Source organism: Aulonocara stuartgranti, assembly GCF_965226115.1.
Source record: "Aulonocara stuartgranti genome assembly, chromosome: 22".
NCBI classification, from domain to species: Eukaryota; Metazoa; Chordata; class Actinopteri; order Cichliformes; family Cichlidae; genus Aulonocara; species Aulonocara stuartgranti.
In genome coordinates this window covers 28035493-28053139 of record NC_138957.1, presented here as the reverse complement: position 1 = coordinate 28053139, position 17647 = coordinate 28035493, and the positions used below count along the sequence as shown (strand labels likewise).

The 17647-nt window shown below is 41.9% G+C and overlaps 1 protein-coding gene and 1 long non-coding RNA gene across 6 annotated transcripts in view; one reads left to right on the top strand and one right to left on the bottom strand.

Moving 5' to 3' along the window:
• LOC309698689 overlaps positions 1–12373 on the top strand; it is a 101767-nt gene extending 89394 nt beyond the window's left edge. Inside the window, exons 3-4 of the long non-coding RNA XR_014274146.1 lie at positions 7865–8081; positions 12309–12373. This is a non-coding gene — a long non-coding RNA (uncharacterized lncRNA). The remainder of the gene's footprint in view (positions 1–7864; positions 8082–12308) is intronic.
• Positions 1–17647, bottom strand: part of hivep1 (HIVEP zinc finger 1) — a 65767-nt gene that overhangs the window by 12658 nt on the left and 35462 nt on the right. For 4 of the 5 annotated variants that reach the window (XM_082521303.1, XM_082521302.1, XM_082521301.1 and 1 more), the window contains one exon: positions 473–526. In XM_082521303.1, coding sequence (XP_082377429.1) covers positions 473–526 — 54 coding nt within the window. Of the gene's footprint in view, positions 1–472; positions 527–12269; positions 12354–17647 lie in introns of those variants that run through there. The other variant, XM_082521305.1, reaches the window with a different exon arrangement.

The following is a 17647-nucleotide window of genomic DNA, read 5'->3' as shown; positions in this document are numbered from 1 at the left end:
TAAATACAGTACTTATATCAGGTTTGCAAGCCTTTCTAACATTAGCTGTACCTCTTACAATAAACACGAGTTCAAGCACTTTATTACCATAAAAACCTTAATGAGTCTGCCTGTTTAAATGCAGGATTTATTCATATTAATAACAGTAAATCACTGTTGTTTTTACTTTTTTATTATAATTTTTTTCAGTGTTTTTGCCCGCGTACCCTGAAGCACTTTGGGTTTCCTCTGGGTGAAATGTGCTTGCCGTGCCTCACTGATGTGACCGATGTAATAATCTTTCCTTTCCACATCAGTGATTTTGCATTTATTTTGCGCTTTTTGCTTGTGCTTTATTTTAGGTTAAATTACTTATTTAATTCACTTTAAACCCTGAGGTGGTGAAAGAGAAGATATTCTACATTAAAAATGAAAGAGAGAGCTTTCCTCGCAGTTCTCTGGAAATTGCAAGTTTTGATAAGAGATCTCTTACCTTTCTGTGAGCCTTTGGGGTCTTTAAGCTCTTTCTGTGCCTCCTCGATTTTATCTGCAACACAAGAACAGAAACCATTTTCAGCACAGAGCAGCGCGCTCGACAGTCGAGGCAGTGCAGAATGAACTAATGATTCTGGGGATGCTTCCCACACGGCTGCAGCAGGATGAAGGTCTTTCAAATGAAAAACAGACATTCTTCCATAGCAGAGAGAGTGCACTATTCCATTATGGAAACTACTGTAATCATATGAAGGGGGGCGCACACAAAAACACAATCACGCAGGCACACCCACTTACAGAAAAGAGCAGTACGAGGGTGTTTGATACACAGATTAAGTTTGCAAACAAGTCTATAAGGTGGGTTCGTTGTCATTATCACAGTGTGCGCTCTAACCCACAGATCAATTTGCATATTTAACTGCAGTTTACGCCCCTCGGGGGGCACAAGAGTATTCAATTCAGCTCTTCTATATGTCACAGCATATCACCCACATCCAGCAGGTTAAGAACCTGTTTTTGTATGACCCATATGGATGTGTGGGAGGTGACGCAGTACTGTAATCAATATTAATTATATAGACTGGCTCGTTGTGGCGTGAGTGGGTTATACACAGTGGAATAGAGGCAAAGAGATGAGTTAAATCCTCTGGTTTCCTGCTCCTGCAGGGTCACTGCCACTGGCTGTGGGAGTGAGGAAGGATACAGAATATGAAAGTACGTGTCCAGCACTCATTATTTCTAATTTATGTTCAAAACTCTGACTTCTTCTCCAAGTTCAAGCAACAGGCAGACATATTTATTCATTAAAACCATAACAATAAAAAAATTCATATGAAAAATGAAAGTGCAAACTCATTACTTTCAGGAAATCTGATGGACCATTAGCAGCTCTTTCTTCTTTTCCTCACTTTCTATTATGCAAAACATATTCTGAGCTGTTTTGACAGCTTTGTTTCCTGGATACTGCAGTAATTTGACTTTTTTTTTTGCAGGCTTCTATAAGCAAAATGTAAAATTCTGCATGCAACACACAATACCAGAGCCTGGCCACTACTGTAGCATGTCCGTGCCTTCCCAAACCATCCATGGAAACTGGATGGAAAAACAAACCCACAAAGACTTCTATGCCCTGCTTCTGACATTAGAGTGCAAGCGGAGTCCTTGAGGACCGGTGGGAGTAATTTTGCACAAATGTTAATGGAGAGTGAAAGAGGATGTTCCTCTGTGGTTCCCAAATTTACAGTCCAATGCCGGGAATACTCAGAGGGGAGGACACAAGCAGGCCACAGAGGAGGTCAGGGATTATGTCATCATCTCTGTGTGTTTGTGTTACTATAGTCACACCCTTCTCAGTCTCTCTCCCTCTCTATATCCCAGGCACACGCCGCGAATTACATAATGCGTCCCCACCCCTGCGCTGCTGTAGAGCAAAACAAAGGCACCCTGCCAGCAGAAACACAGCAACCGAGGCACACGAGGAGAGGGTAGAGCGTTTGTTTATCTGCACATCTTTAACAAAATGGTAGATAGAAAGAGAGCAAAGACAGAGGTACGCATTTGTTTACATATAAATGACCACGTGAACGCCCTTGGCATCCAAAGGCAAAGGAACTGCTGTGTTTTCCTGGCAACGAAGGCGGCACGGTATTTCTCCAAACAGAGAGGATCCCGAAGCTTCCCTCAGAGTCATGGCTACCACGGCTCACCCTCACGGCTTCCTCGTGTAAATATCTGTGCTGCTGCAAACCAATTTGAGATAATAAATGCTTATTTTAGTGGTCGGGAGGTTCCGAGGTAGACTTCAGAGAGCATATGCTTCATAGTCTACACAGCGTGATATACATATGTCTCATATTAGAGCGCGCTGGCAAACAAGGGCGTAAGTGATTACTGCCCACCAAAAATCTTATTAGTGGTTGTGTATGTTAGGAGAGCGGAGTGTAAGCTATCATAGAGCATATTCTTCTTCTTACATAACAAGCTGCAAACACGACCCCCTCGCGCTGAATGACACCCATGAAGTCGAGCTCTGGAGCATGGAAAAGATCAGGAAACCCCAGCGTGGGTGAATGGAAAGGGGCGAGGCAGCACTACCCTCAATAAGGACGAGAAAAATATTCTACTCAGAGCGCCCGAATTATTAAACAAGCAGGGAATTATTATGGGGTTGCTCATATTTGCCTCATTATGGCTGCTGGGGTTGCTGAGGTAGTGTGGGTGAGGGCTACATGTGGGCTTTGCGACCATCCCAGTGCCATCTAAAAGAAAAAATTGGTGTAATTGTACCATAACCTCAGCAAAAACAGCACAAAGGAATCCATACAAAATGTTAGTGGTGATGAAAAGCAGAGCGCTGCATTGTGTAACATGACCACAAAATTTGAAGGAAGCGAGAAAACCAAAAAGACAACACAGTTTGAGGACATTAAAGTCAGACAGAGCCACTTATAGGGCAACTGCTTACAAGTGTGGTTTTAAACAGAGCATAGAAGGGAAGAAAAACTATTTGTAGGATCCTTGAACTGCTTTTTAAAAACACTGTGCTGTACATACTCCAATTCTTTTGGCTCCTTCTAACCATTAAACACAAAAAAAAATGATCATCGCCCTTACAAAGCACATTGGGCTGCTGCCCTGGGAGTTTGGTGCGCTTAAGTAGACTGTACTGTAAGCAAGAGGCTTTAATAATTTAGTGGACCATGGATCGATATGCAACTTAAACATGCAGTGGTACTTTGTCTTACTTAAATCACAAAGGAGTCTGATGTGCAGCTGATGACTGTAAAGAGATGTACAGGTTGTTCTGTTCTCCTACAAATGAAACAACAGGACAGCAGCGAAACGCAGATGGAAGTTCGCCCTCAGTCTCGAGGGTGCCAACTCCTGATCTTTGATCTATAAAACGTGATATCTCAGGATATGATCAGGCTGGGAGAGGCCTGAGTGGGCGGGTGCATGTCAATTAGGCTGAGGTTAGTGGGCGAGGGAGTCAGTCTCCTCTCTGGTTGCTGTCATGACAACCACGAATCTTTAATGCCCCCCCCCCCGCTCGACATCTTCCAGCCCACTCCTCTCTCTGTGCTGTCTACGATGACTAGGAAATATGATTACCGTTACCCCCAGGGCAAAGATGACGTAACGGCAAAGAAAACGTTCACACCTTTCGATACCAGCGCCCACCTGATGTGAGTTTACAACCTTGCACTTATGGTGGGGGGGAGGAGTGTTGGGTAGGAGGGGAAGCCCATCCAAACAGATGAGCTGCAGATCTAAACATGATCTAAACTTCTAAAAAAAACAACCTATGTCAAACTAGATCCCCACCCTCCTAATGGATAATAATAATATTACATTTCACCCTACATCGAGCAGCATCACAACTGCATCTCCCTGGCACTGGATCCCCGCTGAGAGTCCCTCTGCCTGTTGGCCAACAAATAACCACCAGGCTCATACACCCTCCTCCCGTCACTGCCAGCTTGTAAAAATTCATATTTTACTCAACAGCCTTCCCTGCTGGGCCTCGCCGAGCCAAATGGCGGCCATCGACAGCACTGTGGCAGCGTTTCATGGCAGCCATATGCACAAAATTCACGTGTTTCAGATGGCCCCAACAGTTTGGCTTCAGCTTCCCCTGTTATAGCATCAAAGATGTGTGCGTGTGGGGAGGGGGATAATTGTTTTTCACAAAAACAGCATCTGCGAGGGGTTTGAGGTGTCATCAGTATGCGCGACACTACACCAGCACACCAACGAGAAGCCCGAAAACTGCTGCTGGACCATAGTTTGAGCCGTCTTTTTAATCACGTCTGAGGTACTAAATTAAAACAAATTCTGTGGAAAAGGTTGGTGTCGTGTCCGTGATAGTTCGATCCAGATAGGTGGACTGAAGTGCCTGAAGCTGATGTGTGGATGATAGCAGGAAGCAGGAGGACAGCGGGCGCTTATTGCTGGATCAAACGGGAAAGAGGAGAGGAAGAGGAGAAGGAGAGCGGAGATGACAAGATGGGATTCGGCAGCTGCCCCCCTCTTCGCTGTCACTGCGCGGGAGGGAGTTTGGGATTATGTAACTCGAGCACCTCCACCAGCCTGCTGTACCCACCCGGCTCTGTGCAAACACTCACTCACACGCTACCATCAAACACCCATCAAAGACACCCTCACACTAACTGATGCATGCGCTCACTCACAGACGAGGACATTTTCCAACTCCGTAAAAATGGGCAATCGATGGTGATAATTAGTTGAGCAACCATACGCTAATTAGCAAATAAAGCACACTGATCATTTATGCATAATTAAGTCATTTATTAAGGAATATATGGTACTCCACATTCCCTTCCTCCAGCTGGTTTTCTCTGCTTTGTTTACAGATCATTAACTAAATAATATTAAAAAAGGTAAATGAATTCATGAATTAATAACAATTTAAAAGAAACAGTAGATTGACTGAGATTAAAAACTATTTATTGCAGTCCTGCTTCGAAACAGCACTAAAGCATTGAACCTATTCAGGTAACTGTGGGTAAGACATTTGCTGTTTAGATAATGTTCCTGCTTTTGTTTGTCTTGTGCAGCTTTTAAAAGAAATCTGGCAGTTTCACATTTGGCTCAGGGGGCCAAGAAATCAATTTATTGGCAAAAATTATTAAGAAAGGATTGTCAGCATTGAGATAAAACAGGCATATACGGTAGAAATCAAAGCTTATCTGTCCTTTAATTGATTAGATAACAGACAAAATCCACAATTTACTTTATTTCCTCATAAAATATTTAGAAATCTGCTCTTAGTTGTGTCTCATTTGATACCAATTCCAACAATATGGGTTCCTGAATTGTTTTTAAGGAAAAATTGGCAACATAAACATCTTTTTTAATTACTATTACTTTACTTGCAAAAAAAGATTAATCAACAAAGTACTTAGCAGATTAATGAAATTAGTATTTCAGCTGTGCTGTACGTAGCTTCTCCTTACAGTCTTTTAATTTGGTTCCCTCTGATTAGAGCAGGATTAATAGACAGAAAGGCTGAAATCATGCCAGTTGCACCAGCTGCAGCCAAATAGGGAACCATTTCAACTCTGATAAACGCCCGGTTTGTTCTTTTATGTAATTATAGTTTAAATGACAGATGTACAGGCAACAATATTTTCTCTTCTACAGAATCCTGATCGCTCCCTGAATGGCTTCATTTGACAATGACGCTATTATTAAACATGGGCATCCCCTCGTACAATACTCATAACAACAGCTGGCAGATGCATGAGCTGTGCAGAACTCGCCGTCACCTTTAAAGGCAGTCTGTCGATCTCATCTTTGTCTCCTCCAGAGGAGAAACTGAGTTTTTGCTGTCCTCAGCAGCTGACCGGTGCAATAAGTGTCCATAAGGGTTGTCATCAGTGCGTGACACATTCTTTATCATCGCGGACACACCCGTGAAAACAGCCTGCCGGCGGTCTCGAGCAGGGTGAGCCAATCTGAATGCAGAACTGAGACTGAAACGACTCGAAGGAAGTACAGCTTGTGCTTCCTGAGTGACCGAACAAAAGATGAGGAAGCGCAGAGGAATCCCCAATCGCACTGAGTGTCCCATTACCCTGCAGTCAATCATCATCACCAGTCAGCTCAGCGCGAGGCGACTGCCACTCCCGCTCCCTTCCTCGCATTAGCTCCCTCTCACTTTATCAAATCTAATCAACACAAAAGCACAGACACAGAGAGAATGATGGGAACACCTAACACCGATGAAGAGGGAGAGAGCATAAAGACTCGGGACAAAAATCGAATCTAAAATCTAATGCGGGTTAAAATTTCTTTAAAGTGTTTTTCTGCTTGATTTCTGAGATCAAATTTCTGGACGGATTCTTAGTTTATACTTGAAGAAGGTTCAGTTTCCTCTGTTGCCGTTAAGTCAGGTCTTTGAAAATAAACCTTTCAATTGCATAGCGTGATACTGCATGTGCAACACGTTTCATTCTTTTTAGGACTGATTATTTTAATTATGGTTATTGGCACGTTAATATTGATACACCAGTTAAATATTTGAGGTTTCCAAAAATTTAAGCAAATTTCAGTCTTTAATCATTGGACTAGATAGATAGATAGATAGATAGATAGATAGATAGATACATAGCATAGCATAGCATAGCATAGTGGTAAGACTACACGCCTCTAGAGCGTCACAAAATTGATTCCCGCCTGGGGCATCTGTATCCAGTAAGGGTCCTAAGGCTAGACCCCCCCATGCGAGCCTACTGCACACACATGCTATGGCAAGGGGGAGCCAGGACGACAGGTCAGGGGGGAGATATCATCACTCCCACCAATCTCAATTGGGTAGCAAGCCCCAAGTGTGATAGACCACTAGGATCGTTGAGTGCAAGGCTACGAGATATATATCTTTTTTTTAAATTAGGAAATTTAAAAGAAAGTAATGTACTGAATGCATGTGTTATAAATGTATTATAAATTTACATATATATTATGTTAATGTATATAATTTTATTTATGTATATACATTTTAAAAATGATCTGCCTCAGGTGAACACTAACATAAAATAAGCCTATTTTATGATGAAGTAGAAATATTTCATAACAAACGAATTTTACAAAATTGTAAAGACTGGACTCGATTGTTTTCTTTAAAAGCAGTCTCTGTACGCATTTAGAAGTTGACGAGATGAATGTAGTTCATAAAGGTAAATGCTTTTAGTCATCTAGATGCAAAATGTTGACTATTTAATATCTCACTGCCTCCTTTGATCTATTTTTTTTTCCTAATAAATGTTTTCAGTGGGTCTGGGCTACGGGCTGGACATAAACTCTTAATACAGATGCTGTGATGTATGTAAAATGTCTTGCTGTAATAAGTAAGTCATTTTATGGAAAAAAAAACCCAAACCAAACCTCATTTGAATAGCAGAGAACCCTTTAGCATTAACGGTGGCTGCACCGGGGCACAGGGAGGTCAACTGTGCTGCTGCATCCACACATGCAAAGTAAAAGTTTACTATGCAAATAAAACGAATAACAAGGAAAAGATCCAGAAACAGACTATGTTACTGGTTTTTGAGTGAGCCGCAGAATCAGGTTACAAACGTAAAGCCGTCCCAGTGCTTGCACAGACTTGTCCCTTACAGAGATTCCTTCTGATTTTCTGACTCCTTCAGTTATATTGCGTACCACAGATACGTGGCTGTTATTTGCATATTACTTGGAGAAATGCTATGTTTTAATTGCTGGGACTGTTTGCCCTCAGAGTCAAAGCAGAGACTCCTTCCCAGTTTTTACTTCTGCAAACCCCATTTATATCTGAACAAATACGTTTTTTTAACCTAAAAATAAATATTTTAAAATCATTATTTTCTCTTCATGTTTACATTTTACGCAGTGCGCCATCAGTTTTTTGGAAAAGTGGTTCAGGGTTGCTGATCCTCATCCTATCCTGCCCCCCCCCGCAGCCTGGAGATCAGCTGCTGTCTGCTAAACATCCCACGAAGCGGGGGCGACAAGGTGGAAGGGATGTGGATGAAGGGAGGCAGGAGTAGAGCTGTTTACCGTGTTGTTTATGAGCAGCGTGTTGAGTGGAAGTGACAGCAGCAGGGCAGGTAAGAGTTAAAAAAAATATTTTAAAAACCCCGGCATCAACTGGAGCTTCAGGCGGGCAGCTTTTAATAATGTATCACCATCAAGAGAGGAGAGATGAGGATCTTATACACAGGGCAGCAAACACACACACACAAGCTGAACAATGCCGTGACAGAGGTGCACTTGTCTTAGTTACCTCTAAAAATAATGCTAATAAGAGCTAAAGCTACTGCATCCTCACAGTGATGAAGCTGCAAACACCCAGTCAACAAATGAAAAATAGATCACACCCTCCCTCCTGCACACAGACAAAGACAGAGGTTTGGTGCGCTATCGGTACAGTACTGCTGCCTCCGCAGGAAACTGTAGGTGGAAGAAGCAGCAGACTGGAGGCCACTGATTATTGGGACCGCGTGGGCACCCTTGTGAAAAATTGATATAACGAGAAACCTACCGGGTGGGTAGAAGAGTGCGTGTTTGTGTTCATGTGTAGGGGTTTTTAATGGTGCGGGCGGAGATGAACGTGAACGTGAATATTATCCTCTTCTATCTTTTTCGGTCCACGCACGCATTAAAAACCTTCTCCCCCAAAAAGCTGTATGCACCAAAATAGACGAGAGAGAACCAGACTTCCAAACGCAAAGCCAAGACACGATAAATGATGCGTTCCATCCCGCAGCTGCAAATCACGGAAAGTGTCAAGCTCGTTTTGTAGAAAAATTATTAACAAGCTACCCAAGAAAATTAAGATGCTGCTGCAGTTAATATCCCAGATTTATTATTTGTTTCTAATTTATTCCAATAATTTCCTCTAATCTTTACTTTAGAAAAAAAAAATCAAGGTAGTTTCTACGGTTTATGGTTTTCCTTAAAACGAATAGAAAGAATTGACAGATACAGGCACCAGTTTAGCTCACTGGTTGAGCAGATGCCTGTATGACTTATGGCTGTGGGGCAGCAGCCAGGGGTCGAGTCCGGCCTGCAGCCCTTTGCTGCATTTCTTACCATGCACTCGCTCCCTCTTTGCTGCCAAACTGTCAAAAAAGATAAAAAGCTCAAAAATAATCTTAAAAAAAAAATTTGAGTCGTGCAGAGTTGTGATTTCTCTGGATCTCTGCAGATTTGTTTCACTGTTGGTCAAAGCTTGAAAAGTTGTTCCTTAACCCTTGAACCAAAATGCGAAGTCAAAATTGCATTGAAACACAAATTTAACCAGGTGTCAGAACTAAAACAAAACCAGACCAAAAAACAAAATATATTCAACTTACAGAGTTTTAAAACAAACAAAAAAACCCAGCAGAGCCGTAGACGTACTAGCACTAAAGTAAAAGTGGAATCAGGTTTGGGTGTAACAGCTGAAGTTTCTGGTCAAGACTTCCTGTTACCGTTTGCAGTCCAACCATGAAAGCAGATAAAATTGAAAAAGATAAATCAACATCAGAATAAGCCCAATGATTAAAGACATTACTTCAGCCAATGTCTGTTTGTAGAAATTATTCACCTGCATTCAGTCAAAGCTGATTGGTCGGTCCTATTCAGAAGACTTCCAGTACCAAAAATCACGTCTTATGCCTTCAAATTCCACTTTGTTGTTCATATGCTGAATCTGTTTATATATAACATACTCTCAATATAACACCACTATTTAATTTCAATGAAACAACTACTTTACACACGACTGCGACTAATTATTTCATTTTGTTTCTATTAAAGATTCATTTGGGTTTTAAATCCGTCACTTAATTGTTGGGTTGAAAGCATCGGAAACTAGTGAGAAATTTCCATTAGAGCCATCCAGAGCTTAATACTTTACACCGTGCTTACAGTGATTTAATACACCGAGGGAAACATTTAACATGTGAGAAGCTGAAATCAAGAAATATTTAATCAGCCGTAGAAAGCATTAGGACCATCAGAGATTTGGTTAATCAGCATTAAATTAGTATTAAAATATTATTCGTCACATAAAAACACATGCACGGGCTCGCCCCGGGTTATTTATCCATCGATCCATCGACCAGAAGCTTTTAGTATTCCCAGTTCCCGTCTGGCTCTCGCCGCCGACCGAGCTCTCTCAGCTGGAACAGCTTCCCCCTGCAGCTACGGTGATCTACCACAATAAGAGCACTCAAACCCCAACTAACAACACAACTCTTCGCATGTTCGACACCATGTAAACTCTTAAATATGGAAGTAAAGTTTGAACTATTCATTTGAAAAGATATTAAAATGCTTATTCAATCATTCAAACCACTAAAATCAAATCAAACTGTTATCAGTCAATTCCTGATTGTTTCAGCTCTAGCACACATTTCCTGTTCTGTGAGGAAAAAAAACCCTTAAAAACCCTTAACTGAACTGTGAGCAACTTTTCAGTTTGGATTTGATGTCACCGTTTGAGCCCGACAGTTTCACATAAGACGTGAAACAGTCACTGAAATTTAGCAGCGAGCTCTCAACTGTACACAAACACCCACTTCTTTCTTTGAGGAGTCTAAAAAAAGAAGAAACTGGAAGTAAAAACAAGCTGCATGTCAAACTGCATCCAGTCAGCGTCTCGAGTTCCCCCTGGCTGCTGAGGGGCTGTGACACAGAAGAAACAACGCTGCGGCGGTTCCGCTTTACTGAGCTTGGCGACAGACGGCCGATGTGGCGTCAAGCGACGCCTCGATGGGCCGTGTGGGACAGGAAGCACATTTCAGTCACTTCAGCGTGAAAATAAATTTTGCACACGTACGGTGAGCTCCGTGCGTCACACAAGCAACAAGGAGGAGGAGAGGAGGTAGGAGGCGGGGGGGACCATAAGAATTTGAGGTTTTGAAAGACCTTTAAGGCATTTAATATTCAGATTAATGCAATCAACCCACCTAATTCAATTCTCATTATGATTTTTTTTGCTCAGAGCAGACCACGCTACCTCAAATTTAAGCTTTTCAAATATTATCCTTCCTTAAATTTGTCTTGAAATGAATTAAAACTGAATATTAGTTAGTTTAGCAGCTGTTCTTGAGCTACTTTGTCATTATTACTGCAAATTTCCCATCTGTTTATGGACTTATATTTGACATAAACACTCACTTAGTATAACTAATGCCGAGCATTATATATTTATTTACTTTTGGACAAAATATTAGCAGGCAAATGTTCAGAGCAGGGGAGCATTTCATCAACAGGAGGAATAAAATGAAAGAATATTTTGATGATGTTGTGACAGTAAGAAAATGAATACCTCTCACACATCTGGACAGTAAATCTGAAGCTGAAGTGAGCAGGTAGTTATCTTAGTATGAGGTTAATTCTAATTATAGTGGGAAAAACAAGCTGGAAATAATTGTTAGTTCCACACAGGACCAGTATCGTCCTCTCCAAATCATGCTGGTACAGTCAGCAGTAAATAATAAATGGACTGGTACTTATAAAGTGCTTTTCTACTCTCACTGAGCACTTTTTAACTACAATTCAGCCATTCTTACAAACACAAACATTACTGTGATGAATGCAATGAGGAAAACTTGGGTTCAGTGTACTGGGGTTGAACCGCCTCTTATCCTCACTAAAGCTATATTGTATTTGCAGCCAGCAGAGGCTCTAGGACGTTACTGGTCCTGCAGAGGAAGAATGAGCAGCAGTCTGTTTTTCTTTGTTTTGCGATGTCTTGTTTTTACGGTGGATAATGTGTGATAATGTGGTGCGATAATACGGATTCACTTCGTTTCCTTCTGTTTTCGCTCTTTATGCTAAGCCAAGCATCTGCCGGTTCGAGGTGTATATGCTTACTACGCACGCACACCTGTCAGAAATAAAGTAAATAAGCATATTCACCAACTATACCTCCAAGCGGCAACAGGAAGCTAAATGAGGCTTATGAATAACCAAACTAAATGCACAAAGGTGCAAGCACGTTATAGCCATCACAGTGTGCGGTCAACATTTACTTAACAGATGACAAGAAATCCACAGAATATTTTTTAACCACTTTAAAAAGACGTCACCTCCAGTTTGCAGAATCTGTGGTGCAGGGTTTTCACTATTTTTTGACTAAAGGCAAAACAATGATGAGGAGGGGGAGAAAAGCCAAAATAATAGCAAACGTGTCAGATAAATACTTGGTTTCATTCGGCATAAATGCAAAACAGTTAAGCGCAGATTAGAAATGACATATTTACATTTCAAAGTTAAGAAAAAGTGAAACTTCATCACAGACTTACACATCAATCTGTTGCTGTGTTTCCTGCAATCCTGCACAGAGTGTGGCACATCAAACCAGATGGCAGCGCTGCTTCCCGTCACAGCAACATCCAAAGATAAAAACAACTTTCAAACACACTCTGGATCCCTCAGGCTCGACTGCCCCGATGCCCAACTTTGGCTGATTACTGAGGCGCCGTGAATGAGTGACAGCTCACTGACTGCTTCCTGTCTATGCCGTTCGCTTTGACGACTCAGACTTGAGGAAAAGGTGTCCCACAAGCCTTCGCCGACCCCCCCCCACAAAAGCTAAACTTCACACCTCTGACCTCAGAGGGTAAACAGGAAACGCTGCCGAGAATCCCCGAGAGCGTGACGAGTGGGTTCTTTCACGGGACAAAAACTCACTTCTTTGCTGGACGCTGCTGATGTGAACTCCTTTTGTTCAGGAGACAGAAGGAGACTCTGCAGAGAACAACAAGTGCATACTTAAGTCTGTGTCAACACAAGCAGTCACAAGCCTGCGTTTCCGCCCTATCAGCTGTGGCTGCGCAGCAGCACGGGGCGTTGCCTGCGGTTTCCTCAGAATAATGTGACGAGGAGGGGAATTCCTGTAAGGCCCAGGGAGAGGGGGGGAGGAGGAAGGGAGGGCCCGGCCAAACAGAGCAACAGTGCAGGCCGGCTGACGTCACTAAAACCGGCTTTGGCACCCTCCAGGGGATCCTTCTCTCGGCCTCCCTCCCTCTCTCTGTTTGTCTCGGAGGAATTTAAAGCGTCCTGCCAACTGCTGGTTGCCTAACAGCTCACTCACGGGCTAAAGAAGACTGAGGTGTTTACCAGAGGACTTTGCTTTTATCCCCCCCCCCTTTTTTTGTTTTTTTAAACATCACAGCCTTAGTCTTTCAGTTCCTTTTTGACAATGAGGCTGCACGTTAGTCTGAGGTGTTTTTTTTTTCCTTTTCACATTAAAAAGCATATCATTCACACACCACTGTTCATTTTCATATCGACATCAACACACTGAGGGAAACTTTTGAAGTGTTTAATCCTAAATTTCATTTGAAGCAGTATTACATGAGTCTTAAATTGAGCTTTTTTCCCATCTGAGGACACCATGGTTTTGATTTTTTGTGCAGAGACTGCTTCTGCTTTTACGCACACGTTATTCAGGAAATACTTAGTGTGTATGCATTTGATGATATTTAACAAAGATCCTAATACATTATTCTCTTCAGACATAAAAAAAAAAAAAAACAAGCTGTCTAATGTGTGTTTTTAACATTACATATGCCAATATTTTTGTGTTTTGGATACAGGACTTTATATTGTTTCAAGGTTTCCAGGATAAGCCAAAGTAAACAATCGAATTAAAAGGAAATGAATCAACAATGTGTGCATTTTTAAGCAACTTCTGGTTTCAGCTTCTCAAATGTTATGACAGATACACCAATTTTGTAAATACGAAACTAAATCTAAACTAATCAGCTCAAATAGTCGACTGGCCTCTGAATTTCATGCTGGTATGTTCACGTATGAGCACAGAGAAACTTTCCTTCTTCTGCCATCATGAGTTATTGAAGTCAAGTGATGGTTTTTGAAGGGATATGGGTTAGACTTTTTTTTCCTAATGTGATTTTGAAATGATTGATGGTCAGTTTCCCTCTTTGGAGAGCAGAGTCAAATGCGATTTTCTTTCATTTGCCTGAAGTGTCCCAGCTATAAATACAGCCTCCTCTACTTTGCCTTAAACAACAGCAAACCGCTGCTGCTCTCAGAGGCACCCAGCGGCAATTTTGTTTTTCTTTTCAACTCCAAAATTTAAAAAAAAAAAAGAGACATTCAAGGCTGAGTGTGGGCGAAAAACAAAAAACAAGATTCTGGAAATGGCCGTGAAAACTGCAGAATCTTGTGAGGATTTTTTAAGTCAACAACAAATTGTGTTGCTCAGTTGAAGCTCCCCAAAGGCGGAGCAAAGCTGACTTGACGGACACTGAGGGGGTGAGATAAAGCTGCAAGGTCGCAGTGAGAAACAGCCTGCAGGTCGCTGTGGGAGGGCTCACTCCGAGCTTTTAAAGTGACCAGAGTCAATAGTTAAAAGGAGGGGATTCACCCCGCTCACAGCAGGCAGACTTCCAACAAGTGCTTGGCCTCCTGCGTTACATAAACGCGATGAGCCGGGCAGTTAAATGACAAAAGTGTCTCCCTAAGTGACGCCAGCCTGCACATTTAACCTCACTGTACTGTGGTCTGGTTGGGAAAAAAGAGGAAGCTCCCTCTGCTTTATTTTTGTATTAGTCATTATGGGGAATTCTCAGGGTTTTACAGTTTGGCCGCAAAAGAGGTTCAGAAAATCAGATAAATATTTATCCAGGCCAGGGACAACATGCAGCGTGACCAAGCACTTTTTGCAGTGTCATTGCCGGGGTAAAGAAGATAAACAGTTCACAGGCAAAAACTCCAGGATCAACACGGCACACTGTAATTAGGCCGGCCAAAGCTGCAGCATAAAAAGTTGGTGTTGGCATGTTAAAAGCAAAAATAAGCAGTGACTCACTTTTGACGGCCAAGCGCCCAAACTCCTCTGTCTTTAAAACTGACCTAAAGAGGGATCACTGTGTGTTTTTGTGTGTGAGTGGAGCAGTGGAGGACACTGCGCCTCATCTCTGTGGGAACATCTGAGTTAATGACAGCCGAGCTGGTGATAATGCAGCACAGCCTGAATGAAGTAATCCAGCTACTAACCTCTAATACTGTCCCTGTGTGTGTGTGTGCTGGCTGTCCATTAGCTTTAAGATATCTACAAACACTCGCACAATCAGGGTTACCACAGCCATTCAGCTCAATACAGCCACGAATTCAACTGCCAAAAAGTCTCCAATCCATGCTGCATACAAGCAGTCGCCCACGCTGACCCTTCATACTCCAAATACCAAACTGAAACCAATCAAAAACCACGTGACCAGGGCAGTCACAGAGCTGGGAGGCTTTTCTTCTCTCTGGCTTTTTCTGTTTGGGGAGTTCACGTTGAAAATTTCTTCTCTTGGCTTCATCTTCGAATTTTAAATGCATACCGTCGCGATCAGAAATCTTTTCAGCCGAGCACAAAAACCACGTTCACACACTCTCATCGGAAACGAGCAGATTTTTGGCAAAAGGGTCAAAATCCGCTGTATATACTTATATTTTATGCTACTTTCATTTCACCACACCACACTATGCAGCCAAATATTGTGTTTTGCTCTCAAAGAAAAACATAGATAACATTAAGATTATACTACCAATACCAGTGAACTTATCTTGGTTGAGATGTCAGATTAGTGGTTTTTATTTCCACTAAACGGATATTTGTCTTTTCTTTTTCATGATTCATATTTTCAGATATTTCAGAGTAAACAGTAAAATGTAAAATCCAAAACAGCGACCTCCATTACACCTACTGCTCAGTTCATCCACTGTCTGAAACAAGTCTACTTTCTCACGATTGGCTGCCCCTCGTAAACAAGGGGGTTTGAACTGCAGGTGGGTGTGGCCTCTGTGCTCACAGTCAGTCCTGTGTGCCTGAGATGACCGTATTAGTGTATAGTGTATGAAGCTGTGTTACAATGTGTTCGGAAAAATGCCAAAAACGTCAAGGAATAAATTTAAAACTAGAGACCTAAGTGGTTTCCGGAAGTTACAGAAATGAGCAACACAGACACGTGCTAACAAACCTCGTAAAAGATTTGAAAACATTCCTGAAACTGACTGATCAAGGACTGTGGAGGACGTTCATATAGCCAAAATAATGAGGCTTTTGGCCCCGCCCACTTGCTATTCAAACCTTCTGTTTTACAAATAGTTATTTTTCATACAGTAGATAAAGTAAGGGACTGCATGAGGAAAAAACTGAACTGCACATCATGCAAAGCTGCTCTAGTAGCATCCAAGACTATAAATGCAGAGGGTGGAAATGCCCATAATAGATCCTCTTGGCTTTGCAACGATTAATTTGACTGCTTTGAAACTAAGTATATTTGCTGAAAATACTACAAAAACATGATTCGGCTGATTGAGTACATCTTCCACCCCTCTGCTGAGGCTGATCTTTGAGGAAATGTAGAAAAACTTCTGAACACACATTTATAACTCAGAGGCTTTGACGCAATCGCGGTCCCAATCAGAGGAATCTAACGCGATTCAGGCCAATAAGTTTCATCCAGCTGGCAGCTGTTGCTCTCGTATCTCTGAATCTAATCACAGTGCCATCTTCGCTACAGGAGGAGAGACTATTACAGCCGCCAAGCCTTCTAGGAAAAGAGACAAGTCTTAATTAGATCTGGAGCTTATGGGGCTGAGTACAGTGAGAGGCAGAGAGAGCAACAAAAGCCAGCGAGCGCGTGCAGGAAACCGGGATCTGACAGTATGCAAGGTCATTGATCATGTTACAGAACAGCAGCAGGATCCTGCTCAGGCTCGGCTTCTGAATCCAGGCTTCTTCTCACCTATCCGCCTCTTTTTGTCTCCCCCCCTCCTTCCTGCTGCGCATACTGAAAAACAAGCCTCATCTCTCAACCATCACACCCTCCTCCACCCGCTGCCTCCCACTGCTGCCCTCAGGGGAGGAGCTGAGATGTTAATGAGGGCTGTTGTGATGTGGAAACACGGGGCATGTTAATGGCATGAAAATCCATTATGATTTAATTTAAACAAATCTCCTCTCGACTGTAGGATGAAGGCTGCTGTTGTTTCAGTTTGAACCCGGTGTGCGGCTGAAAGGTTTAATCAATTAGTCGATCTGTGATTGTTTAGGCTGAGTGGAAATGCCAGACATTTACTTTGCTTGTCGTTTTCTCTTTTACATTATTGGCGTTTGGAGATTTACAGACATCGTGTAGAGCTGTGGGAACTTTCACTTTGTTACTATTATTATTTTGACATTTTATGAAGTGATAACAACTGTCAGGTTAAATATTAGTTGTAGCCCAACTAATTTTTTATATTTGCTGCTGTGTACACAAATTATTTGGTGGATTATGTTGCTTAATCCTCCTGAAACCAACAAATCTTCAAGTCTAAAATGCTGCATATATCATATGTAAATATCTGCATATTTACAATAAATCAATTCTTCTGAGGTCCTTTCAGGACTTTTTTCTAATATTTTGATAGTTTTTTGAAAGAAATGCAGGAAAGCCATGTGGAGCAAACATTTATACATAAATATGTTCATTCAGATTTTTGGCATAAACATGGTGGTTTGAGATATTTTCATTATTCAAAATAAATCCACTGCAAGAAAATAATTTTGAAAAACCAGAGGCTGAAGAAGCTGAGCTTTCCCATAACCCATTTCAAACGCCTTACTCTCAGTTTATGGCACACGTTTCATAATCGTACATGAAACCAACATGTCACAGCA